The 27,316-nt window shown below is 43.3% G+C and overlaps 2 protein-coding genes across 4 annotated transcripts; both read right to left on the reverse strand.

Moving 5' to 3' along the window:
* Positions 1-4,904: 4,904 nt before the first annotated feature.
* On the reverse strand, positions 4,905-12,569 carry LOC102915041 (uncharacterized). 3 transcript variants are annotated; one of them, XM_076543361.1, is made up of 3 exons: positions 12,433-12,569; positions 5,272-5,496; positions 4,905-5,175 (listed from the first exon to the last, which is right to left on the reverse strand). In XM_076543361.1, the coding sequence occupies exons 1-3, from the start codon at positions 12,567-12,569 to the stop codon at positions 4,905-4,907; spliced, it is 633 nt and encodes a 210-aa protein (XP_076399476.1). The 3 variants fall into 3 exon arrangements, with proteins under 3 accessions (XP_076399476.1, XP_076399478.1, XP_076399477.1); XM_076543363.1 differs by lacking the exon at positions 12,433-12,569 and having other exon boundaries at positions 4,905-4,974; positions 5,056-5,223; positions 5,365-5,579; XM_076543362.1 differs by lacking the exon at positions 12,433-12,569 and having other exon boundaries at positions 4,905-5,301; positions 5,365-5,579.
* Positions 12,570-25,647: 13,078 nt separating this feature from the next.
* On the reverse strand, positions 25,648-26,340 carry LOC143267011 (uncharacterized). The gene has a single exon (XM_076543360.1). The coding sequence runs from the start codon at positions 26,338-26,340 to the stop codon at positions 25,648-25,650; it is 693 nt and encodes a 230-aa protein (XP_076399475.1).
* Positions 26,341-27,316: the final 976 nt, after the last annotated feature.

A 27,316-nucleotide genomic window follows, 5' to 3' on the forward strand; every position in this document is an offset into this window, starting at 1 on the left:
TGTGGATAAATTCGGAATAGAGACAATTCACTAAAGCCCTCATTTTTATAGGAAGTATTGCTGCAGAATGTAGGTCCATAGGAGTAATGGGAATGATAAGATCACAAAAGAATCCAGGTAGAACCATTTAGCTCTGAGAATTAATATGAGTATAATTGTAGTATGGGTAATTAGTTAGGAATGGCAGATGGGACAGAAGTAGAGCGTAACTCCCAGCAATCTGTGGATTTTTAAGGAGAACCTGGTATTCCTAATTATAAGACATGGCCACCCAAACCAATATCTGTTACTGTAGGCACTACAGATATACATGTATCAGTACATATGTATATGCACATATATGTGTGTTTTATTAGCATATGTAATGGAACAAAATAATGGATTTCACCATGACATTCCATAGGTATATGATGTACTTTGATGGTACCTGTCCCTTAATCTCTCTCACCATCCTTCTACCCTTTCCTAAAATCCCTCTTCCATTTTCATGTACATAGTTTTTCCACATATGGAAGGAAATGTAATGATTGTCTTTGTGGGGCTGATGTCTTGTGGAAAGTTTTTTAAAAAGATTTCTTGTTTTTAACTATAGGCACTCATTGTTAAAAACAAAACATTAGTACTTACAGCCTTTGCTGTAGACCACAGGTTCTGATAGGCTGTGTTTTCATTTTTATTAGAGTTTAGGAATTTTATAGTTTCCTTGATGATTTATCCAATGACTGATCACTCAAAAATATATCATTTACTCTATATATGACTGTATTGTTTCTGTAATATCTTTCACTGTTAATTTCTACATTCATTTTGATCTGATAAAATACAAAAACACATTTAAATTTTTATGTCTGTTAAGAATTGATTTATGGTCTTAAATATGATTTGACAAAAGTTTCACAGGGTCTTGAGAATATGTAAAATGTATAATAGAACATCCTTAGATTCCTGTTCAGTCTGCCTGGCCTAATAGTATAGGTTAGTCCTAAAGCTTTATGGTAACTTTTGGATAGGAGTCTCGATGACCAATAGATTGAACAAGTAGTACTGAAATCTTCCACTGTTATTATATCTGGACCAATCCATCCATTTGTATTAGTAGTGTTTGTTTTATGAAGTTGGATGCACAACTTTCAGTGCATATAGTGGATTTTGTGAGGGGTTCTCTAACATGTAAATGTTGCACAAATCCTAATTGGTCTTTTAATTAAAACAAAACAAAACCTAGAGCCAGATACTGGGGTAAATGCTGAAAGATCAGAGAAAACAAAAGAACAAGCCACTAGAGAAACTTCTCAGCACTACTGAATCCTCAGGCTGAATGGAAGGCAAGATCCTATCTCCACAAATCCTCTGACTGAAAGCCTCTGAGTCCTCAGCCAAAAAGCCTTTAATTCCTGTCTCCTCGTGCCTTATATACCTCTCTCTCTGCCTAGCCATTTCACTTCCTTCCTAGTGCTGGGATTAATGGAGTGTGTGCTTCCCAAATACTGGTAGCAAAGGCATGAGATCTCAAGTGCTGGGATTAAAGGTGTGTGCCACCACTGCCTGGATCTGTTTCTCTCCTAGACTGAATCAATCTCATGTAGTCCAGGGTGGCTTTGAATTCACAGAGATCCAGACAGATCTCTGCCTCCAAAGTGCTAGGATTAAAGGTGTGTATCACTGCTGCCTGACCTCTATGTTTAATCTAGTGACTTGTTCTGTCCTCTGATCCTCAGGCAAGCTTTATTTAATACACAGTATATCACCGCATGTAAATATGCATCCTGAAAGAATTGAAAAATGAGGAAAGTATTTAGGTAAGTTGCACCAATGGCAATCCTTCTCCAAGTTCCACCTGGATACACTTCTCAAACCCATGACCCATCCATTGAAAAGGAAGACAGTCCTCTGAAAGATAGTATCAAAACAAATACAAATAGAGGTAACCCTTTTGTCTGTTTCTAAAAGCTCCTGCAACAACTCAGAGGCAAGTGAAATGCCCACACATTTGTGTGTTATTGATCATCAGATCTGAGTTAACACTGGCAACAGCATTCCAAAATGCCAACAGAACCCTCATTGGGATCTGGTGGTGATATCAGAAAATAAATTGAGTCTTGACCCATGTGGGTCTCACAATCTGTCCACTGGATCCATGTGTGCCCCAGATAGCCATGTACCCAATTCACAAACATTAGCTACAGCACATTGTTTCCTTGAGTTGTGGAATGAAAACTATTAGAATAGAGAAAGCCACATGATGTCCTTAAAATGGCCTAACACTCAAGTCCATCTCCCATGTGAGCTAGTCAATAAAAATTATAGATTAAAGCCTTTTCAAAGACATGCATGGGAGGTCAATTGCTGAGGGATATTTGATCACACTGTGATGCTCCGAGACTGTTAATAAAGTTAACTTTGAATCAGGGGGTGGAGCCAGTGCCTAGCTGACCAGAATTAGACACAGAGAAACCAGGAATGAAAAGCAAGGTGAAAAGAAGGAAAAGATGGGACTAGAGTTTGGTGCATCCTTTTGGTTTTGAAACAAGTGAAGAGACATGTCTCTTGTTGTGTCTCTGGCCAAAAAACAAGGTCAGCTGGTTGCTTCTTGGCTTCTCTTTCTAGCAGGTTTTCACCCCGACTTCTGACTTCTGAGTCTTTGTTGGTAAATAGAACAACAGAGACTTAGTTTAAACCTACATATGGCAGCCACAGCAGAGCCAGGGTGGTGGGACTAGAAGGCCCTCAAAGCCATGGCCTGAGTGGAGCATTGACGGGGGTGGGGGTGGGCATAGGGCTGCAGACATTAATTAAAATATCAGTAGATTCATGTGCAGCCACTAAGCTGACAGAAAAACATCATTTGGCACTCAATGTGGGGCACCAAATATAGCAAGCTTTCTCATCAGACTTTCTTTGGACCACCAAACCCCAAATAATGATATGGAGACTTATTATTAATAAGTGAAGTTTGGCCTTAGCTTGGGCTTGTTTCAAACTAGCTCTTACAACTTAAATCAACCTGTTTCTATTAATCTACATTTTGCCACATGGCTTGTTATCTCTCCTCCATACTATATGTCCAACTTTCTCAATGTCTTGTTGGCATCTCCCTCATGCCTAAATTCATCCTGAGTTCCTCTCTCTCCCTAGAAGTCCTGCCTATTCTCCCTCTGCCTAGCTAGTGGCCATTCAGCTCTTTATTAAACCAATCACAAAAAACAGATCTTCACACAGTGTCAACAAATATCCTACAATAGTCAATCAAATCAGATTTCAATGAAATTCACCAGGACAGTCCCCACAAAGCAAACATACCATAATGAATGTCAGCAGAGAGCATGAGACCATTTAACAGACCCAGTTATAGCTATCTTGAGGTATATAAAATCTTGGAGGAAGTGAGCTAACAGTATCTGATATTGAATGCAAATGGATATAAAGTTAATAGGAGACAGTCCTAGTTCATATAGAACCAAATAGAAATGCAAATTCACTGACTTAAGCTCAGCTTGTCTTGACTCTCCTGCTCTTTGTCACAATATGGTCTGAAAGAACATGGAGTTTCTGAATCCCTGATATTGACTCACAGAGCTTGACTGTTCCACCATGGTGAAGTAGAGACCCTGATGAACAGTACATTTAGTGCTGATGACCCACTATGCAGTCCTGGAAATTTTAGTTTGAGTGCTAAGTGTAAATGGCCAAGAATGGCAGCTTTATTTAAATAAGAATATAGTAGCCACTGGCTCAGAACTCTCAGGATGTGATCTAAGTGGCTCTTCAAAGAAGGCATCTTTCTCTAGTCATTCTGACTAAATGAGCTGGAGTAACTAAAAGAAGGAGGTGTATGGGTAGATAAAAGGATGCTCTACTCAGGTACCCTTTATCCTATGGTCCCCATCCTGAAGTTAGTGTGAGCACACAATGCAGATGGCTCACACTGATCATTTGCTGTGTGCTGTGTTCTTGGGGTAATTCTTTCCATATGCATATGCTGCCTTCTCTACACATTTCTGTCATGCCTGCACATCTCCTACACTGAATGGTCACAGATGGTGATAACTGAGTAGGAGTGCAAAGGTCCAGACACTAAGACCCTCTAAGAAAGGAAGGGCTGAAGTCCTGCTCGAATTCTAGAACCTCCCTGTCAAGTGATGTCAAATGGGTTGTCATTTATGGAAAACACACTTTGTTTCTACTACTGTAATCATTGCCCTGGAAGTTTCTTCCAGGTTCCTCTGGAGAACCTTTCCTTGTTATTGTTCCTGCAAAAGTTCCTGTTTAAGCCAAACCTAACAGAGCACACACTTCTTATTGTGACAGCCTGCTTCAGCCTGCCGCCTGCTGATATCCCCTTAAATACAGGCACAAGCACAGAGGTTTGAACTCTTACGTCTAAAGCTTAGTCTTTATAAGATACTATCCATAGGAAGAATCCAGGTACTGGCTCTAAACATCCACATTTATGCTTTCCAATGAAGATTTCTAAAGGGTTGACATGCATGCCACCATGCCCTGTGGTCTTTTCGTTTTTTAGAGATGGACTATAGAAAAGCTGTTAATGTGACAACAGGAAGGAAAAAGAAGACAAAATGCTTTGTATTTATATGGCTGCAGAATCCACATTTATTTAAGTTATAGGAATAACTCCATTTTAGGAAATAGGGCAGGGAACACATTTTTCCATTGTAGGGGGGGGTGTCACATAATAGTTTTAAGGAATCTAAAGGAAATTCAAAGCTGTGTTCATATAAGAAAGAGTGAGTAGTATAGTGAGAGATAGGGTATATTTGCAGGCAAAAGCAGCATACTAATCAACTGGTACTACAGGCTTATAACAGACATCACAGGATTCATCTCACAGGTGGTCTACATAAGGGATGTTAGTTGGTGAAGAACAGGAGACTGGGTGAGAGCGCTCAGCAACAAGAACTGCTAGAGCATGCTGGACGACAACAGGTGGTCTGGCAACAGGAGGGGCGGCAGCAGCTGGAGATGCAGCACTGAGGCCTGCAGCAGCTGGACCCACAACAGCTGGAACCACCAGAACAGGGACGGCAGCAGCTGGACACACAGCAGCTGGGACGGCAACAACTGGAGATGCAGCAGCTGGGGCGGCAGCAGCTGGGCTGGCAGCACACAGACTGGCAGCAGCTGGGTCTGCAACAGCTGGACACACAGCAGCTGGGCCTGCAACAGCAGGTGGGCCTACAACAGCTGGACACACAGCAAGTGGGCCTACAACAGCAGCTGGGCCTACAACAGCTAGACACACAGCAGCTGGGCTGGCAGCAGCTAGACACACAGCAGGTGGGCCTGCAACAGCAGCTGGGCCTACAACAACTGGACACACAGCAGCTGGGCCTACAACAGCTAGACACACAGCAGCTGGGCTGGCAGCAGCTAGACACACAGCAGGTGGGTCTGCAACAGCAGCTGGGTCTGCAACAGCTAGACACACAGCAGGTGGGTCTGCAACAGGTGGACACACAGCAGCTGGGGCGGCAGCAGCTGGGCTGGCAGCAGCTGGGCTGGTAGCAGCCTTGGCCACAGCCCTCCTCAGAGCAGACAGAGCCACAGCAGGAATTGACCATGGTGTCAGAGGTGGAGATTCTGGGTGGGTTTACAAGGAGGTGGATTGGAAGGTTTGGAAGTGCAAGTCTCCCTCTCCACATCCCCTTTTATACCCCGCCGAGGGACTGCTGTCCTTACAGGCCACATTCTTTCCTTGTTATTGTTTGCGTAGATAAATATGTGATTATCAAATTAAGCAATATTGTTTTCCTGGTTATATTTTCAGGTTGGGGAAGGAACACAATTTCTCTTCCTGATGTATTTGAATTGGTCTGTCAGCACTTCCTGAGTTACCTTTCTAAATTATGATCAAAGGGCACCGTCACATGGCATTTTGCCTCTTGATATTACGCACTTCAGTCTCAGTTCACACAGCATAGCCTGTCCATTCCAGCGTGACATATACTTGTTTCTAATCATGGGAATAAATTCATGGTACAGTCTTATTGTCCATTTGTTACAGATTGTCAGAAGAGGTTTGAATGTGAGACAGAGCACTGATGTATCCCCTGACAGCTGCAATTAATCACCCAGTGTTCAGACTTTATCATGGGGAACACAGCACTATTTTCTGACATGATAGTAAGACATGAATCTCTGATGTTTACTTTTTGCCAAACACAGACACTCCAAATTTATTCTTAGGGCATCTCATGGGAAGTTGGCTGCCAAGTCCAGCTATATTATGAGATCCAGGTCCCTCAGTTTGCTGCTGTGGAGCTGATTTTCATTGTTGACTTATTGTCTTTCTGGCTTTGGTGGGAGACATAGACCCATTTCCTGTTTTTAAGATACACTTTCCTACCCACTCACCATAGTTCACTGTGCTTGCCTGTTGCTTTAACATGGATCCTGCCATGTTGTGTTGTTGGGCTTTTAAAGCCCAATGCTTTCCTGCTTCATCTGCATTGTTGGTTGTCACTCAAGCAGGAGATGATAGGGTATAGATTTTTAACTCAGGACATCTGCCTATGTGTTTTCATTGTGAAAACATAGTGCAAGCTTAAAGGCTGAAAAAATATATCTAACTCAACTTCTGGCTGATGACTATTTGGAAAGCAAGGACTGCTGATAGTCCCTTATGCTCCTCCATCTCTGGAGTCAAGGGGACCTGAGGAAGGAGATCCTGGCTTTGTGTCATGATCTTCCAGGTTCATCTGCATTCCACTTTAGGGCACTCTGGACAATAACACCTGTGTTAGGCTGGTCTCTCTGGGAACACCATGCACATCTTCAGTCTGTTGTCAGTCTTCCCATAAAACCTGTTCTTCTGAATGTCTGGGGATTGTAAAGATAGGAAAGAGTAAATGTGCTGAATGGCAGAATCATGTTTCCAAATGATTAAAGAATCATGCTTGCATGAGAGAGCACTAACAAGGGGAAGTTTCAGAGGTAATGTAAAAAAAAAAAAAGCAACTAACTGATCGGGACAAAACAAATTAACTAACCAGGTTACTAGCCATGAAGGTGAACAAGATTGGGAGGGGTGAATGCATCTAAATTTCTTTAGGAATTTTTTTTTTATATTTTTCGTTGTGAGCCTAGCCTTTAACGGCTGAGCCATCTCTCCAGCCCAGGAATTTTTTTTTTTTAAATAACCCACAATCCCTGAGGTTGTGTCAATCTCACCAAATTTTAACCTGACCAGGCATAATATTTTGATCAAATTAACATTTTTACTCTTGGACTTGAGTGAAAAAGTGGGTTGAAACTGGGCATAGTAGTGCATACCTGTAATTTCGCATTTAGGAGGCTAAAAGACATCTATGAGTTTGAAGTAAGCCTAGGCTACGTCATGAATTTGTAGCTAACCTGAGCTACATAGAAAGAATCAGAAAAGAAGAAAAGTGGTTGCAACCTGTTGGCTAAGAAGTAACACTGCACACGTCTAAGAAATTGGTATGGTTTATAACAACAAATTCTTAGATGTTTCACACTAGAGTGAGTTCAGTGTTAGTTCACACTGCACCATTTGCAGACATTAAACTCCAAGGCATTAAAGCCCCTGGGCTCCAACACTCTCGTGCATTCTTCGAAGAGTGGTTTTAAGAAGGAGAGGGAATAATTCTCTTCTCTAAGTAGTCAGAACCTACCTGCAAAGTGTGTTTAATTCCACAAACCAGAGCAATGGAAATAAATGTGGTATGTGGAGATTAAAGTTAATGTGGTAATGGCATTGTGACTAACGAGCCATGAGTGGGAAACTTTGAAAACTGAGTCCCAAGAAGGGAAACTAGAGTGGATCAATGGCATGTAGCTGAAGCACTCTGTGTGAGAGACTTCACCCCATGACTGCTGGCCATTGTTGGAGGGGAAGTGGACATCTCAGGGAAAAACATGTGACTCAACCTGTGCAGTTGGCTTGTGGAATGGGTTGCCCTGAGGTCATCAGTGGAGGGACTTAAGTATGAGTTGTTATTGCTGAGGAAGATCAAGAACCAGATGGAGAGACAATGACTTTAAGATTTCCTTTCTGCCCTCCAGCACTTAGAAGCCTAATTGAATCACAGTGCTATTACAATGTTCTTTTGTGCTTTGCCTATTTCCCTTCCAGTCTTGGTCCTTATTGCTAGATTTATGTAGCCAGGAAAATCGCCCGAGCTGCCAATTGGATCTCTTTAGGAGAATTGTCTGGTACCTGTGGCTGCACCCTATCCTGGCTCTAAAGAATGTAGACACAAGGTAGGAAAGTTTTATATGTTTTCCTCTGTCATAGGGAGAGGGGAGCAATAGAACTCTCCCAGTTATTGTGGGGCAAAGTCCCTGGTTACTCCATTACAGTACCCAAGGGACAGTCTAATATCCCCAGAAGCTCCTGTGTTTTAGGGAAAGAAAGGCCCTTGAGCAGCCCTAGTGACTAGTGGCTAAACCTGACCCAGTGGAGATCAGAACTATTTCTAATGTTTCTGTTTGGTCCCCTGCCCCAAATCTCAATTTCCTGCTTGAAATTTTCATTCATGTTGCCAACCACCAACTCCTCTGCTGCCTAAACTTCTTATGTCCAAATCTGGCCCTGCCCCTCTTCATGGCTGTCTCTTGTGTCCATTTGCCACCTGGACACTGGCATGTCAGGCTCCCTGACATGTGACTGTTATTCTTTATAGGTCCCCAGAGTAGCTCAGTCTCAAATAGTAGGCCCCTCCCAAGGCCATAGCTGATGGCATTCTGAGGAATGGGGGGTGACAAAATAGATTCTGTCTCCAGTGTTGGCCTGTCACACAGAGGGAGTCACTGTCACATCAAATCCCCACGTTGGATTTCAGTTTTGTGAGAACCATGGGCTTATTTTAGGACTAGGACTAGGACTACCAGGCAGTCTCCCCCAGTGATGAGTGACTGATCTAGTTTGCCTTCTGATGCCATGACTCCATGACCAGAAGCAACTTCAGGAGGAAAGAGTTTGTTTTAGCTTACAGGTTACAGTCCACCATCAAAGGCAGGATCTCAAAGCTAAAAGCTCAAGAAGAAGCCTCAGAGGAAAATTACTCCCTGGCTTGCTTCTAGACTCACATTCAACTGCCTTTCTTATATCTCCTAAGACCAACTAGAGAGGGGTGGTCCAGCCCACAGGGGCTTCCCATGTCAAGCAACAATTAAGGACGTGTCACACAGATACACCCATAGTCCAATCCAAAGGAGGCAATTCATCAGCTGAGGTTCTCTGTCCCAAGGTGTGTCAAGCTGACAACCAAGATTAACTATCACAGCGGCTTATCATGTGGTTGAGGCTTTGGCTTTCCTCCTTCCAGGGGCTGGGTGCAGTTTTCACACTTTCCTCTGAGTAACATTTCTGTTTCTCCAGCCAAATGCCAAATTCAGAAAGATAGAGATTATGTGTTTTCTTTTATATGCAGAGTCTAGCTAGCATTTGGGCTGTATATAGCTCGTGATAGAGTTCTTGCTTGACATATTCAGAGTTTAGAACATAGATCTATGTATCTTATATCTACATAAGAGTGTGTATTTACACACACACACACACACACACACACACACACACGGCATGAATGTAGAAGGAGGACTATTTGGGGTCAGAAAGATGACCATGGCAGGAGTAGGTGGGATAAGAAATGATAATGCAGGGTTAATGTGGTTAGAGTATAGAGTATAATAAATGTACACTAGTAGCATTTTAGAAAGAAAGAATGAAACCATACAGTGTTCTACATTTGTATATATTTTTCTGCAAATAACACAATTTCATTTTTATTGTTAAATAATATTCCTCTGTATAGATAGCAAAATTTCCTTATTCATTCATCTGTTGATCAGCCTCATCTGATTCCAATATCTTGGTCAATGAGAGTAGCTCCACAATAATTATACATATGCAGATATCTCGTTTTCATACTGACTCAGTTCCCTTCAGATAAGTACTGGAGTAATAAAACAGGATTGTATGGCTTTTCATTTTTAGCTCTTGGTAAATCCTCTGTGCTGATTTCCATATGGCTCTATTAATTTTTCTTTTCAGCTATAGCGCCGGCCCTGCTCCACCCCTTCCCCCACCCTGCCCGTATCCTCACGGGTACCTGTTGTTTGTTTTCTTCATGGCAGCCATTCTGACTGAGGTGAAGAATCTCAGCATAGTTTTGATTTGCATTTCCCTGATGGAGAAAGATATTGCATATTTTAAATGAATATTAGTTAGCCATTTGTACTTCTTTTAAAAAGTATTCAGTTCATTTATATGTTTATGATTGTACCATTTGGGTTCCATGGTATATTTTTAGTTCATTACGTGATCTGGATATTAGTCCTTTCTCAGATGAAAGTCTCTTCCCTCCTCTCCTCTTCTTTAAGACTAAATTCCAGTTCAAATAAAAATTTTATTTATACTTAATGACTGAAAAGGGGAGGCATCTCAGGGTCAGATAGAAACCTGGTGCAAGGGAAACTCTCACGAATCTACAAGGATGACCCCAGCTAAGACTTCTAGCAACAGTGGATACAGTAGCCTGAACTGGCCACCTCCTGTGATCAGATTGTTAACTATCCCAAGTGTCATCAGAGCTTTCATCCAGTAACCGATGGAAACAGATGCAGAGACCCACAGCCAAATGCTGTGGGATGGTCTGTATGTCAAATATGTTGCTCTGATTGGTCAATAAATAAAACACTGATTGGCCAGTGGCCAGGCAGAAAGTAGGTGGGACAAGGAGAGAGGAGAATTCTGGGAAGCAGAAGGCTGAGGCAGAAACACTGCCAGCTGCCGCCATGACCAGCAGCATGTGAAGTCGCCGGTAAGCCACCAGCCACGTGGCAAGGTATAGATTTATGGAAATGGATTAATTTAAGCTATAAGAACAGTTAACAAGAAGCCTGCCACGGCCATACAGTTTGTAAGCAATATAAGTCTCTGTGTTTATTTGGTTGGGTCTGAGTGGCTGTGGGACTGGCGGATGACAAAGATTTGTCCTGACTGTGGGCAAGGCAGGAAAACTAAAGCTACAGCCAAACATTAGGCTGAACCCAGGGAATCCTGCTGAAGAGAGGGAGGAAGGATTGTAGGAGCCAGAGGGGTCAAAGACACCACAAGAAAACTCACAGAAAGAACTAACCTGGCTCATAGGAGCTCACAGGGTCTGAACCAACAATCAGAGAGTCTACACAGGACCAACTTAGGCCCTTTACATATATGTGACAGTTGTGTAGTTTGGTCTACTCCTGGGACTCCTAACAATGGGAACATAGCTGTCCCTAATCTCTTGGCTGGCTCTTGGGAACCTATTCTTCATGCTGGGTTGCCTTGCCCAGCCTTAATACAAAGGAAGATGCTTAATCTTACTGCAAGTTGATAGGCTATGCCTAGGACACTGCTAGTTGGGAATATAGACTGGTCTAACCCCTATGGAAATCAGTATGGAGATGCCTTGGAACTAAAAGTAGACCCACCATGTGACTCGCCTCTCCAATTCTGGTGTGTACACAGAGGGTGCTAAGTCAGCACATCACAGAGATGCACAATCCACACTCCCCACAGTGCTGTTCACAAAAACCAAGTTGTTAATCAGACCAGGAACCCAACGGCGGGTGCAGGAATAAGGAAAATGTGGTATATAAATGCAATGGAATTTTGTTCAGCATAATTAGAGAATGAAACTATGCCATTGGCTGGGAAATAGCCACAATAAATAAAATATGTCCAGCTCAAAAAAAAAAAAAGAAAATATTATCTGTTTTCTCTCATCTGTGGTCCTAGATTATATCTAGATAAATAAGTGTATTATTTGTATTTGAGTGAAAGTAGATGAGAGGGAAGGGAGGTGGGAGGAGGGTGAGGGGATGGGGAAGAATATGGCAAAAAAATACATGATATACTTGAAAGAGATTGTCTTTTTGAAGCCTAGCACTATGTATAATGGATACGAACCAATAAAAAGTAAATAAGAATGAGAGATGAGTACATTTTATGCCATTGAAGGCTTAAAGCTTTATTAGGAAATATCAAGCAATTGGCATGAAAATAAATTTCATGGGGCGGAGGGAACATTAGAATGAAAAAATTCTAAAAGTAAAACATTTAACAACTTGTCCTTTGAAACAGAGTAAGGAGTTCTAAAACAATTTTAAGAATAATTCATAGTTCTGATGTACTAGTATCAAAAATGATTTTAAGAGAGAATAAACAGTAACAGACACTGGGCTTTTCCAAATCATTCCATGAGTCTGTCTGTTTATAATATCAGTATGTCACATGCCCTGTTGACTAGATGCCTAGACTGCAGGACTAAGATGAGAAAGAAAACTGATCCAGGTCAGGACACTCAGCAACAAGAACCACCACAGCAGCTGGGTCTGCAGCAGCTGGGGCGGCAGCAGGTGGTCCTACAGCAGTTGGACACACAGCAGGTGGTCCTGCAGCAGCTGGACACACAGAAGCTGGAGCGGCAGCAGGTGGGTCTGCAGCAGCTGGACACACTGCAGCTGGGTCTGCAGCAGGTGGTCTGGCAGCAGCCTTGGCCACAGCCCTCTTCAGAGCAGACAGAGCCACAGCAGGAGCTCACCATGGTGTCGGAGGTGGATATTAGAAATGGATTTCCAAAGGAATGTATGACTTGAATCTGGGCATCTCCACGCCCTGGGTCCTGTTTTACACCCTGCTGGGGTTTCTCTTCCTTTTCGGGTTAACCATGGTAAGTAAACAATCACTAAATTGGACAATTATGTTTTCTGCATTTGATGGGAAACACTGTTTTCCTGATAGATTAAGGCCTGTCCCTCTGACTTCCTGATACACACTTAACACAGTCATCAGGGTTCAGGTACTGAGTGTGCTGATGCTCACTCCATCCTCCTTTCCCCCTGAATCATTTTATCTTCCCTTCCTTGTGCTCGCTGTTATACATTTAAAATCCTTCAGCTTCTTCCATAGAAGATGATCTTGTGAAGGGTGACATGCTGTCCAGGGGTTGCTCTTCCCTGATTATTGTTTAAGAGACTTAATAGGTCCATTAAGATATTCTGAGATCTCAAAAGCATCAATTTAGCATTGGAAAGCAAGGCAAAATCCACACAGTGTCATCAGTTGTTACCAAAAGTAGTCAGTGAGCAACAATAGAAGAATCCCCACAGCACTCACACTATTCCCACCCCACTTCCTGGACCCGAGAAGCCTCGCAGTTTTTGTTTTTGACAAGTCAGTATGTTTCACAGGTTGGAATTTGTACAGGCCTTGTGCAGGACTTATGTAGGTCTCATGGGAGTAACCACAGCTGTTTCGGCCAGTTCGTATGTACAACAGCTGTATCATGTCCAGAAGCTGACGTTTCCCAGCCAGCGTTCCTCTCCACTCTCTAGATGATAGTCTATCTGTCCACTCTTGGTAGCACAGTGTTTGAGTCTTCGAGAAGGGTGGGAGGAGCATAGATGTTTTACCTATGGCTGAGCACTCACAAAGGGGCTCCTGGTGCCCCCGACACAGCTGAGGAGCCAAAACCACTTTTCTTTGGTGGGTGGGTGACCATTGCTAGGTTACCCATGCCCCAGTGGATGATCCTTCATCCGTGAGTATATAAGCAGCACCAACTGGTTATAAGATAAAGAAGATTTTAAGGGTCATCAAGAGGAGTTAGAGGGAGGTCTGGGGGTATACATAATGAAGATACATTGCATACATGCATGAAATTTTCAAAAAATAATTTTTAAAAGTCAGTTTTTTTCCGGAGTGGACATTGGAATCATCATTGGAGTCGGTAACAAGGGTTATGTAACTAAAAACACTTATATCAGTATTTATATAAATTACATTTATATTTATATAAAATTGACTATGTAACAAAACACAATTATTTTGAACATTTATAGAGTGAAACTGATATAAATGTTAGTTATAAAGTAATAATATTAGTTTATAATTGTCTCATTTTATCCTGTTAGAGAAGCTTAACTTCCATCTGATGGTGTTTCTTCTCAATTTTTTGATGATTGTGTTCTCTTTATTAACCAGAAAAAAATTAAAGAAAACATGATCATGTTTTATAATCTTGGTCATGACCTTCTAGGGCTGGGGGTTTGGGCATTCCAGGTGACCTTGATGTTCAGCCAGCAGTACTAGTTGAGATGTTGAAGAAGTTTGTTGGGTAAGCAGCCATTGACTCAAGTTCCCTAGGAGTCATCTTCAACTCTACATTCCTGTGACCCAGCAAGAAACAGATAGGAACAACATAGGAGCTTCAAGGTCTGGCGAGTTTCATAGCTAAGTCTGACATCCGTTCTGATTAGTTGGTGACCTCAAATTACTGTTTTATCAGTATTTTGAATCTTGCACTTGCCATAATATTTTGATCTCCACTGGTGCATTTCTTGAATAAACATTCTACTAAGTCATGTCTTGAGCCTGCTGGTAGACTGGAAAGCGACACCTTGTCGGAGGGAAGGGGGTCACTGCAAGCCAGATGAGTACATTGGAGAGTTTTAATCAGCAGTGCTGACTCAGGAAGTCCGGGGACGAGTGTAGAAAGTCTTCTACTTTTTATTTTTTTTACTTTATTTATTTTTCTGTGATATCTCACTACACGACTAGAGTTTCTACATCCCAGAATAAGATACCAAAATAGAGCTTCAAAGTGTGGGAACTATACAACTTAAAGATGTAAATTGTGTCAAGTAAATTGACACAAAGTGGAACGAGTTATCTGGGAGTCAAAGGGGCAGGGACTTAGAAAGACCTCAGGGAAACATTTTTAATATATATTTTTTATTGATGCTTTGAGGATGAATACATGTATACAATGTATTTTGATCATATCCATCTCTCACGGCTCCTCATAACAGATCACTCTTACTCTCCCAACTTTGTGTCCTCTTTGCTCTAACAGGCTGAGTTCAGGTTGTATTGCCCATATATTCATGGGTGTGAAGCCATGCACACGAACATAGTTGATCTACCAGGAGCCATACACTTCAAGAAAACTGGCTCTCCCTCGACTACCATAGTTACTTGCTGAGAAGAGAGGGGTTCATGAGTCCTCCCTATTCCATGCTGGAATGTTGACTGGCTTGATCTTGTGCAAGCAACCACAGCTGCTATGAGTTCATAAACGCAACTTCAGAAAACGCAAATGCCTATGAGGATTTCTTCTCCCCAGCATCCTTTTCCTACTTCACAAAAATCGTGTATCCAACCTCTCCCATGCAAGAAGTTGGTCTACCAGTTGAATTCCTCAATATTTATAGCTCTCACAGGGACTGGCTCCTAAGCCGTCTAGCCCTGGGAAGGGCTGGGGTTGGTGTTTACCAGTCCTCTATGGTAATGAAATGGCTTTAAACATGCAGATAAACACTTGCTGCTGCAGGTCACCAACACCCCACCCTCAACTCAGCTTCTCCATGGAGGGCTTTGACTGTATACTCTCAGAGGTGATGCCCCAGAATCAAGCCTTTAACTAGCTTCCATCCGGGGACCAGCAATACATGTAATTAGTAGTACTTACGTGGTTGGTCCCTACCCCCATGAAACCAAGTCTCCAGCCTCTCCCTGAAAGGACTTTGACCACACATCAAGTACTCCGACTTTTACAGCTCCCATCAAAGGGACTACTAGCTCCTAAATACAAGAGTCTTCCAGGACCATAGAGATCAAAGAGGCAATTTCAAGGAGGCTCAGGAGGAGTGTCTATTTCTCTATTTCAATGTACACCTAGCCAGCAGAAATACCCAGCTCCCATTGCTTACTGGAATGGTCTTGGTTTCATTATTAGCTATGAAGTCCCAAGTTCCCCAGCTGTTCTCCATACATCAGGATTTTAATTAACCTTTTAGTCTTGGGCCTGATGGAGCTGATAATTGCCACAATTTGGGGAGCATGAAGAGAAGGTAGATAGACATTTCCCGTAACCCTCGGCACAGGCTTTCTTCAGCAATAGGTTCCACTCCACCCCAGGCCCCAGCTAGGCTGCCGGTCTCTGACTGCTGGTGGGAATGTACTCAGTTGTTGTGTAAGAGAGTAAATCATCCTGTTGCAGGGGTCAGGTCTGAAAGAGAGTGAAGGTACCACCGATCCTCTACCCAGCTTAGTGCTGAGAGAGTTCCGGCTAAGAGCCAGCTCCCAGCTTGTCTCTAGGGAATCAGGAAAGTAGACCACACAGGGAGCAAGCTCACTTCCCAGCCTCTTGAGTGACAAGGCTCAGCCTCACATCCTGAGACACTAATGTACTTGGCACACTTGAATTCTCCAGGGAACTACTGAGAGTGCAGACAGTGATTTGAACAAGGACAAGGATTGAGAGGCATCCGGAGTCTCTGCCCCAGGGAGGCCTGTCTGCAAAGACTGGACCTGGGGTCGGGGTGGAGGTGCTTTACCTCATACGCAGAAAACAACAGGAAGACTTGATTGAAATGCAGAAGAGAGGAAAATATGTTCTGAACAAAATGGCAAGATCAATATGCAAACAATTATGGAAGTTACAAGGCCTGAGTGTTTCAAATAACTAACTAAATTACATTGAGAAGTATATAAATTGGTACATGAAAGGTGTCATGGCTGGTTCTTTGGTTTACTGGGTTTTGTTTGTTTGTTTGTTTAGTTGGTTAGTTTTAATTTTGGGGGAGGAGTTTGGTGTTTGGGGTTTTTGTTTGTTTGTTTGTTTTGTTTGCTTGTTTATGTTTGTCAACTTGACACAACTGAGTCATCTGGGAAGAGGAACCTCAATTGAAAAAGTGCTTTCATCAGATCATGAAGTCTGTGGGACATTTTCTTGCCTGATTGGTGTGGGAAGGCCTAGCTCACTATGGGTGGCATCACTTCTAGGCAGGTGGTTCTGAGTGGTATAAGAAAGCAGACTGAGCAAGCCATAAGGAGCAAGCCAGCAAGCAGAACTCCTCCATGGCCTCTGCAACAGCTCCTGCCTCCAGGTTCCTGCCCTGCTTGAGTTCCTGCCCTGACTTCCCTCAGTGATGGACTACAAACAGTCAAATAAGCCCTTTCTTCCCCAGGCTGCTCTTTGTCATGGTGTTTTATCACAGAAATGGAAAAGAATCTAGGACAAAAGGTGCATAATGTAGGAGAAGGAGCTAGGAGCAGAGTGTTCGCGTATGCAAAGGAAATTGTTTTCAGCTTAGAAACACTGTCATAACTGGGGGATGGTTTATAATTCCACAACAAATACCTATAGAAATTGCACCAAAGAAATCAGATGAATGAATACCTATCAACAATCCCCCCACCCCCACAAAGAACACAGAACAAAAACAAAAAGAAACACAAAATGCAGCAGGGGAAACAGTGTAGCATGAATCTTAAAAGATCTTATTAATAAAAACAAACCTGGGAGCCAGGTATTGGGATGAACGCTGAAAGATAAGAGAAACAGAATAGGTCACAACTAATCTCACCTTGCCAACTTCTCAGCCGATCCTGTTTCCTCAAACTGAAAGCTTCTGAGTCTTCATCAGAATGAATCTCAGCTGAACTGCTGCTAAAAGCCTAAAAGCTTAACCAGGCTTCTAGTTCCTGGTCCTCACGCCTTATATACCTTTCTGTCTCCTACCTTCACTTCCTGGGATTAAAGGCATGTGGCACCATGCCTGGCTGTTTCCAGTGTGGCCTTGAACTCATAGAGATCCAGATGGAACTCTGCCTCCTAAATGCTAGGATTAAAGGCGTGTATGCTACCACTGCCTAAACCTATGTTTAATATAGTGGCTGTTCTGTTCTCTGACCTCCAGATAAGGTTATTGGGGTGCACAATATATCAACCACAAGACAGAAAGAGGAAAAAGAATTTTTTAAAAAAGCAGTCCAAGTATAGCAAGTCCTTTTTCTAACCTCAATGAATCAGAAATGAATAATGATGAAGAAAAGGGGGAGTTAACAGATGTGCAGAAGTGATCACACTCCTGGCTAAAGGACCAAGTCAAGAAGGAAGTTTGGGCATGTTTCTTTGAGTCTCATTCTTTCTTAAGAACACCCTTCAATTGATTGAGGAAATCAAAATGACATACTAAAAACTAATGGGATACTGAGAAAGCAGTCATGAGAGAAAAGGTGATAAATGTCTACATTAGAAAGGAAAAAGAAGCCAGGCACGAGCTATGCATTCCTATCTTCCCTGTCCTGCAGACAGTAAAGCAAGGTCAGCAGTTCGAGGTCAGCCTGGATGACACAGAGATACTACACCTGAAAATGAACAAACAAACAAACCAACAAAAGGCACACAGAAGCAGATGAGGAAAAGGAGGAGGAAACAAAGCCAAAGACACCTTTAGAATCTTACAATGGGAATATTGGGTTCTGTTTCTTTGTCTGTCTGTCTGTCTGTTTTTGAGACCAAGACTACTCCTATGGTATAGTCTGGCCTTAAACTCATGTTCGTCTGCTTCAGGCTCTTGGGTGCTAAGACTACAGATGTGCATACCACACCTAACTATTGGATTACAGATCTGCCTTTTCATTTTTATGACTATCACCACATGATCCTCCAAAGACGCCCACAGTTTAAACTATCTTCACACTCCAAACCATCCAGATTCTACACATTGTTATCAGTCCTATGATCATAGCCCTGACAATGATCAATCTTCTTGATTTTATGTTATACTTTCTTTTCTTTTATAATTTAACTTTTTATTGATTCTTTGTGGATTCCATATCATGCATCTTGATCCCACTCATCTCTCCATCCCTTTGCATCTGCCCTTTGCCCTTGCAACTCCGCCCCCACCCAGGGAAAAACAAAATAAAATTTAAAAGAAAAGAAAGAAAAAGAAAAATCTCATTGTAGAAGCTGTAGTATGACACAGTGAGTCACATACAGTAACCCCTTTAGTCCATACATCTTTACTTACAAGTGTTCATTGGGTTGAGCCATTGGTTTGGTTCAAGGCCTCTGGTTTCTACTACACTATAGATGCTTGGGACCTCCCTGGGACTCCTCTTGGATATCTTGTTGTGGTCCTGTGTCATGGAGATCCTGCAACTTTGGGTCTGCAGTTTTGGCCCCTTCACATGCTTCAGCAGATCATAAATAGGGTGGATGTTGGGATTTGCTACCTCATAGCCAGCCGTAGTTCTGAGCCCGGGTGGTTGCTGGGTTGGTCAGCCTGCCAGCCCTCCCCCATCCTCACCACCAGGGTGAGCTCTCCAGCACAGTCCAGGCTAGCTCACTCTACGGAGCAAGGAGCAAGGGCGGGGCCAGTTCTCCTGCTCTCACACCCTGGGGGCTGGTTCACCCACACCTAGGATGCCATAGGGGCCAGCTCTACTGTGCTGCCCAGATGAGATGCAGGGGCTGCTCTTCTGAGTACCGCAGCTGGCAAAGACAGTTCTCGCATTCTCGTGACCTCTGGGCCAGCTCTCCCACCTACCACAGGCAGTGAGAGATTGAAGCATGGGCGTCTTCTATCCCTTGCCCACAAGGGCAGGGCCACATCTCTCACACTCACGTTCTCAGGCCTGACTCACCTGCTACCTGGTCAATGGTGTCAGTTCTACTGTGCTGCCCAGGTGACATGCAGGGCTCACTCTCCCAAGTGCTGCTGCTGGTCAGGGGAAGGATCCGCTCTCCCACCTGTCACAAGTGATGAGAGGCAAGGAGAAGAGAGTGTCTTTCCCTCTCCCTTGCCACCTCATGGCAGATGAGAGGTGTGGGGTCAGCTCTCCCATTCTCACAACCTCAGGGAAGGCTCCCCATCCCCCACCTACCAGCAGAGTCAGCTCTACTATGCTTCCCAAGTGAGGAGGGCCTGCTTACCCCACTCTCATGACCCAGGGGCCAGCTCTTCTGCAGGTGACAGGGGCAAGGGGCAAGGAGGGGGCATCTCTCCCCTGCCTACGTCACTGCGTGACAGGTAATTAGTCCAACCAGCTCTTCCACCTGCCAGAGACAGTGAGGGGTGGGAGGCATCTCTCCCTCACCACCTTATGCACAGGAGGGGCATGGCCAGATCTCCCATGCTCACATTCTCAGGGTGGCTCACCTGAGGCCCTGTCAACAGGGCCAAGCTCCACTGTGCTGCCCAAGCAAGGTGCAGGGCCCGCTCTCCCAAATGCTGCAGTTGGCGAGGAGCTGGGTCAGCTCTCCTGCCTGCCACAGGTGGTGAGGGCTGGTGTGGGGAAGACATTTTTCCCTCATCCATGCCACCACATGGCAGACTAGGGGGACAGGACCAGTTCTCCCACTCTCACACCCTGAGAACTGGCTCGCCAGCCCCTCTGCCGACAGTGTCAGCTCTGTCTTGCAGCCCGGGCAAGGTGCCGCACCCACTCTCTCGAATGCTGTAGTTGGTGGGTGGAGAGAGCCAGTTCTACCTAGTGTTACAGCCAGCAAGAGGTGAGACCAACTCTGTGTAGCCCTCTCCTCTCAGCCTTCTGTGGTAACCGGAGCCGTGAATGCCAACACAGACCACAGCAAAGTCAGACATGGCCCTTGGCAGCAGCCCAGGTCCAGACATCACCATGGCCCTGGGAGGCAAGCAGGCCACCCACCTCAGCCAGTTTCTCACTGCCTTCACCTCTACAGATCTGCCTCTCTCCACAGGACATGAACCATTATATCTCTCTCTTCCATACCCCACCATATATTTGCTCACCATAGTAGTGCCCACTGCCTGGTGCCAGGCACCAGGCAGGCCTGTGTTTTCTCCGTGACACTTGGTGGGGAGAGTCCCAGGCAGGCATGTGGGCCTTCTTCTCAAGCTCAATCTTAATAGTGCTGGGCATGCTCCTGTTTTCTCCTTACCACAGAGAGCCCCAGATGGCATATGGGTCTTCTCCAGCTAAGTCTTAATGGTGCTGGTGTTTTCTCATCGCTGCCCACAGTGGAGAGCCATTACATTTTAATAGCAAGTTCATTTAACTTCCTTTCTTATATTTACTAGTTATTTGTATCTGCATCTTGTCTTGAGAAAACCACAAATCACTCTCATACAGTTACTCTATGTCCTTTAAGGTACATACTATTTTTTTTATATTCACACACACACACACACACACACACACACACACACACACACACACACAAAGGGGGAAGTCATAATTCTTTTCTGATTATCAGGTAACCTACTAGCCAAGTCATGGAGTATTTGTCCCACCATACAATGTTCCCCAGGGATGTGTAATACTCTTAGAATTCAACTACTTCCATGAGAGTGACAATGAGCCATTGACCACAGTCTTTAATATTCAAGACAGTCACAGGTTCCAGCAAGAGTAGAGATGGGGTCTACCAGAGCCCGGCAACTCACGGTTAGTTCATGATAACAGGTACATGTTTGCAGATACACTTTATATTAATCAGAAGTGTCTCTGTCTGAGTCTAATAAGAGTTGCAAACTGGGACCCTGAAGAACTGCTTGCTATAGTCAACTAAAGGAATGGTGCTCGGAGGCCCCCAGCTCTGCTGCGGACTCTACGCAAGGCCACTACGCTACTTGTTCTTTTTGATTTGGGGGATAGTCCCTCCTCCAGCAAACCCCCGACACTGCCCACATCAGCCCTCCCTCAAACCATCCTAACATCTGGGCAACATGCTCACGTGTTTCATATCAATGGGAGTCTTTGTTCTGTGCACTTTCCCAGGAATGATTAACAAAATTGTATATATTAAAGGTGTATGTGATATTTTGACATGTGTGATATACGTGGTGTAATTATTACCACAATAAACTAACATATTCATTAGTTATTGCCATTCTGTGCTAAGAATGTTTGAGATCTACTGTTTTAACAGATTTCAACCTTACAATGCAGAGCTGGTAACTAGTCATTGTTGCTTTTCCAGAACTTACTCACCACACTTAACCGAAACTTTATATGCTTTGATCAACATCTCCACATCTCTGGATGACCACCACTTCACTCCATCTGCTTCAGGAGATTGACTATTTTCAATGAAGTAAAAACAAGACAGGATAATATTTGTATTCCTGTGTCTGGCTTACTTCACTCCCAGTTTACCCAGTTTGGTTCACATTGTTACCAACGTCAGGATTTCCTATCCCCTCTCTTTGAAAACACCATGATGGTTGTTTACTAACTCCTTTCATAAGAATATGAACGTTTAGCCTTCATTCAGTTCTCTTACTTTGGCAGCTCATGTGCTTGTAAGCTGTGCATTTTTTACTTGAGTCACTTTATTTCCATGAATCAACACTTATATATTACACTTCTCTCACAGGATGTGCTCCTCTTTCTCAACAATAGTGCTAACAGTCTGTCGGAGATAGGTCTTCCTATCAAATCCAAATTCCAAATTGCACAGTGAAATATCTGAAGGATGAAAATGGTCTCAGGCAATATATGCATTTGCCACAGCCCAAGATTACTGGTCAATCCATAATCAAAAACCAGTGAGAAAGAAGTTAGTGGTTCTTAGAAAGAAGCTTGAAAATAAAGTGGGAAATCTGGCTTGGGGGAAAAAACTAATGATTTGGCAATTTTCTATACTATAGAATTTGATTGACATGTGAAAATTTTATTTTCTTTATTTAGATTACAGAAATGCAAATATTTTCCTCAAATTAAAAAAATAAGTGCTGGAAATAGAGATTACAAATACTGACGATACCACTAAAGCATGTATAGGGACACAGTCTACCTACACAATATATGTTGCCACGTTTCCTTTCAATGTTAGCTTGTTGGATGGAGTGGGATCACCCTATGAATCAAAGGGGCATGCATCAAAGTTCATCTTTCTGAAATAACCAACCAACACAGAACATTCAGTAGCACAACACTGACAGCCTGTATTTTTTTTTAATGCCCAAGTTGTTCTGGGAGATGCTTAGGAAAGGCAATAGCCTTCTCTTCTGATCCCATGCCTATTAAATTGTACCAGTAGGAATATGTTCTAAATCCAAATATGTCTGATGTCCCCTCTTCTCAAACAGATGAAATAGGAGTTGGTCTGATCATCAGCTTTGCCCATCACAGACAAATGCTGACAGTTACTAGTGTTTGGTTACAAGTTCTGATAATCAAGCATCTCAGAAATCCAATAGCCTCAACTCTCTGCTGCCCTGGCCACAAGCCATGTGGCTCCCCATTCTTAATGCTTTTCCACTGGACCCACCCTTCCACTCTACATGCTGGCATCCCTGCCTACCACATCACTAGTCTACCTTTTGGTCCTCCACAGCTGCTATCATTACCAGAAGGGTAAGTTTCCCCCATTCAAGAACATCTCAAGTGTTGTACTGGTCCTTCCCTTAAGATAACTTCAGTCTATTGGCTCTTTGTTTTGATCAAGTATCTGTTTTCTGGTAGAAGAGACTTCAGACAGACCAAGTAAAACTAGGGATGTAGCTTCAGGAGGTATTTGTTCACCTGGGTATAATCAAGCCTACCTGAGTTTTAACAGATTTTGCAGGATCTATGACTATCCCAAAAGTACACACTCAGAGCATGACTTTCAAATGCAGCCTAAGTTCTTTCTTCTTGCAACTTTTAAATTGTTTTTATTATATTTTATTTATATTTCTGTGTGCATGTTTGTGTAGGGGGTGCATGTTTGTGTGTGTGTGTGTGTGTGTGTGTGTGTGTGTGTGTGTGTGTGTGTGTGTAGAGGTCAGAGGACAACTTGTGAGAGTGAGTTATCTCCTTCCTCCCTTCCACTACATGGGTCCCAGGTTGGCAGCAAGCACCTTAACCCCCCGGAGCCATCTTGCTGGTCTATTCATGCAACTTTTTCCTTGCCTGTTTTTTAAACTCTTCCCTCAACCCCTCCTGGAGTTATCTCTAGTGTCAATGCACTCCACCTCTAACAGAGAGCTTCCTCAGCTGTTCATGATTTATTTTAGCACAGTGTCTTTAATGTGAAGGCAATTGGGGAGTGAACAGCATAGTCCATTTTCTGCCATATCTGCCCCCGGGGCCACTGATCTCTTGCCTCATTTTACTCCTTTCATTTATAACAATGTAAACAATCCCTGGCTGCATCCTCCTCCTCCCCTTCTGCTCCTCCTCTTTCTCCCTTCCTCCTCCTGCTCCTCCTCCTCCCTTCCTCTCCCTTCGTCCTCCTTCCCTCTTCCTCCCCTCCTCCTCCACTCTTTCTGCTCCCCCTCCCGCTCCTTCTCCCCTCCCCCTCCCTTTGTTCTTTTTCTTTCTCTTTTCATCCTGATTTTATGACTTGTATACTTCCCTAGCATTCACTAGGTTTTAACTCACTATGTATATATTTAACCCTTCCATATTATCCTTCTCTGGAACAGAAGTTTTCCCCATTACATTCTACCTATTTGGGTCCTTCCTTTTATTCCTAAGCCTTATTTCAAAGACTAGTCTGTGAGTTTCTTGTTGGAAACTATTTGTCTTCACATGTCTTATTATCCTCAGAGTTCAGTGGCCCTGTGAACCTGCCAATCATCTTATGGATTGAAAAGAAAAATTATTGTTAATTAAATGAGGCAGGTCGTGTTATTTTGAAATATAGTCCTTTTTTACAATATGGATAGTAGATTGTATGTGCAAAATCTGCTTTCTTTTCTGCTTTTGAGTTGGTATATAAAATTGTATGCATTTATGGGGTACTATGTGATGTTTTTATGTGTGTATGCACGACACACTGTTTAAATATGGGTTAATATTTTTACATGCTCAAATCTATATCATTTCTCGCTGGTGAAAATGCTCAATGTCCTTTGTTCTAGCTGTTTTGAAATATAAACTATTTATCATTTGTAGCAACTTTCCTATGCAATTGAACACTCTAACTATTTCATTTTTAAAGTTCTATTTATCTATTTATTTTATGTATGTGGTGTTTTGTTTGCATGTTTGTCTATGTACCATGTACATGCCCGGTGCCTGTGGACCTGTGGAGGTCACAAGAGAGTGATGGACTTAACCATTGAATCATCTCTGCAGTTCTAGAACAATCTCTTTTATCTAATTGTTTTACAGATTTTAATCAGGTAGTCTTTTCTTGTGTCCCTCCGTTTTCCCCAGAATCTCAGGCCACTTTTCTACTCTGCTTCTATGGGAGCTTTTTTATTTTAGGTTCCACCTTTGAATGACATCATGTGTATTTTCTTTCTGTATCTGGCTGATTTCACTTACATAACCTCTTCCAACTCTAGCCATGTTGTCACAAATGACAAGACTCCACCTGTTTTATGAGTAAACAGCATTCCATTATGTATAAGGCATTTTATTTACCACTCATCGGTTGATGGACACAGGCTAATTCTGCTTCCCAGACAATGTGAATAATGCTGCAATAAATGTGGAACTATGCATACCTCTAACATACTAGCAAAACTAGTTTTCTTCCTGGTCATAGTAACCCAAACATCTCACTTTGGAAGGAAAAATACCAGAAAATAAACTGTTAATTTTCTAAAAATAAATGAAAAAAGATGCATATATTTCTAATATAAGGCAATATTTATTGAAGAATAGTTAAACACAGAATGGTGAAGTCCAAGGAAGTTGGAGACGCGAAGGATATGTTTAGCTGCACCATGCATCTGAGACACACATGTAGAGAGGAGATCCTTGGGAAATATGGGCGGTACTTAGTAGGATTCTCTTCTGCTGGTTTCTTTCCGTTGTCAGGACAACAAAAGTAGGAATCATTTAATACAAGGATGAGAAGTTCAGCTCACTGTGATTATGGCTGCCTCAGGGTCGGTAGTCAGACAGAAAATTCAACAAGAGGGGCGGCAGGAAGTTGTACCACAGCAGGTGGTCTGATAGACTGGGCAGCAGCAGCTGGACACTCCACAGCTGGGGCGGCAGGTGGTCTGGCAGCAGACTGGGCGGCAGCAGCTGGACACTCCACAGCTGGACACTCCACAGCTGGGGCGGCAGGTGGTCTGGCAGACTGGGCGGCAGCAGCTGGACACTCCACAGCTGGGGCGGCAGGTGGTCTGGCAGACTGGGCGGCAGCAGCTGGACACTCCACAGCTGGGGCGGCAGGTGGTCTGACAGACTGGGCGGCAGCAGCTAGACACTCCGCAGCTGGGGCGGCAGGTGGTTTGGCAGCAGCTGGACACTCCACAGCTGGGGCGGCAGCAGCTGGACACTCCACAGCTGGGGCGGCAGGTGGTCTGGCAGACTGGGCGGCAGCAGCTGGACATTCCACAGCTGGGGCGGCAGGTGGTCTGGCAGCAGACTGGGCGGCAGCAGCTGGACACTCCACAGCTGGACACTCCACAGCTGGGGCGGCAGGTGGTTTGGCAGCAGCTGGACACTCCACAGCTGGGGCGGCAGGTGGTCTGGCAGCAAACTGGGCGACAGCAAGTGGTCTGGCAGCAGCTGGGCTGGCAGCAGCTCTCCTGGCAGGGACTTTGATCACAGCCCTGCTCAGAGCAGACAGAGCCACAACAGGAGTTGACCATGGTGTCAGAGGAGGAGGTTCTGAGTGGGTTTTGAAGAGAGTGAGTTTCTCAAATATATGAGTCTCCTTAGTCCCTGTCCTCTTTTATACCCTGATGCTGTTACCAGGTTAAAGGTCATTTCCTTGTTATTGTTTCTCTTAATATATAAACAGTTACAAAATTAGTTAATTGTGGAAGACTCTATGCAAAAGTTAAATGGAATGTATTCTTCTTTCTCAGGGTCAGGGTTTATCAAATCAGTCTTTCCTCTTTAGTCACCTCTTCTGTGACTTATGTGTACCCTTAGTCACCTCTTCTGTGACTTATGTGTACCATCAAATTTCAAAAATCCCTATTCTGATTCAGCTGATTGATAGTCATGAGATGACGTAGCATACAAAATCCAAAATTCCATGTGTCATCACGAGGCCTCATACCAGTCCCATAGTGGGTCTGGGTTTCTTATGTCCTAAAGACTCTTGAAAAGTAACTCTAAAAGTACCAGAAGAAAGCTTGAATTTTGAAGTTTGGATTAAGATAATGTGAAGATAAAATGAATTTGTGACATGGGCATGAGACCATCCCGTGTTGATATTTTTCAAGAAGGGAATTCAGAATGTCAACAAATGTGGGAAGGAATACTGGAATGCCTGGGATGTTCCTCAGTTTCTAGAGAATAGTTGGGTAGATGATGTTCACATAGCTCAGATGTTTTTATGAAGACAAGTAACATTGTTGCATTTTATACAACCTTGAAGATGCTCGGCTGTGAAGCAGGCTTCTCTGCTGAACTGTAAACTCATAACTGTATTATTGTACTGTACTGCTTGCATTATTTAATTGTACTATACCATTGATTTGTATTAATAAAAAGGAGCTGTAATAATAAAAAATTTGAGACTTTTTGTGCAAATTGCATTCAAGTCCTTAGTTGCCTTGACGGCATTTCTTGGTAATGCTGTCTAATTTCATTGTATTAGGGTAGAAGAAAAACTGC

Source organism: Peromyscus maniculatus, chromosome 8 (assembly GCF_049852395.1).
Source record: "Peromyscus maniculatus bairdii isolate BWxNUB_F1_BW_parent chromosome 8, HU_Pman_BW_mat_3.1, whole genome shotgun sequence".
Taxonomy (NCBI): domain Eukaryota; kingdom Metazoa; phylum Chordata; class Mammalia; order Rodentia; family Cricetidae; genus Peromyscus; species Peromyscus maniculatus.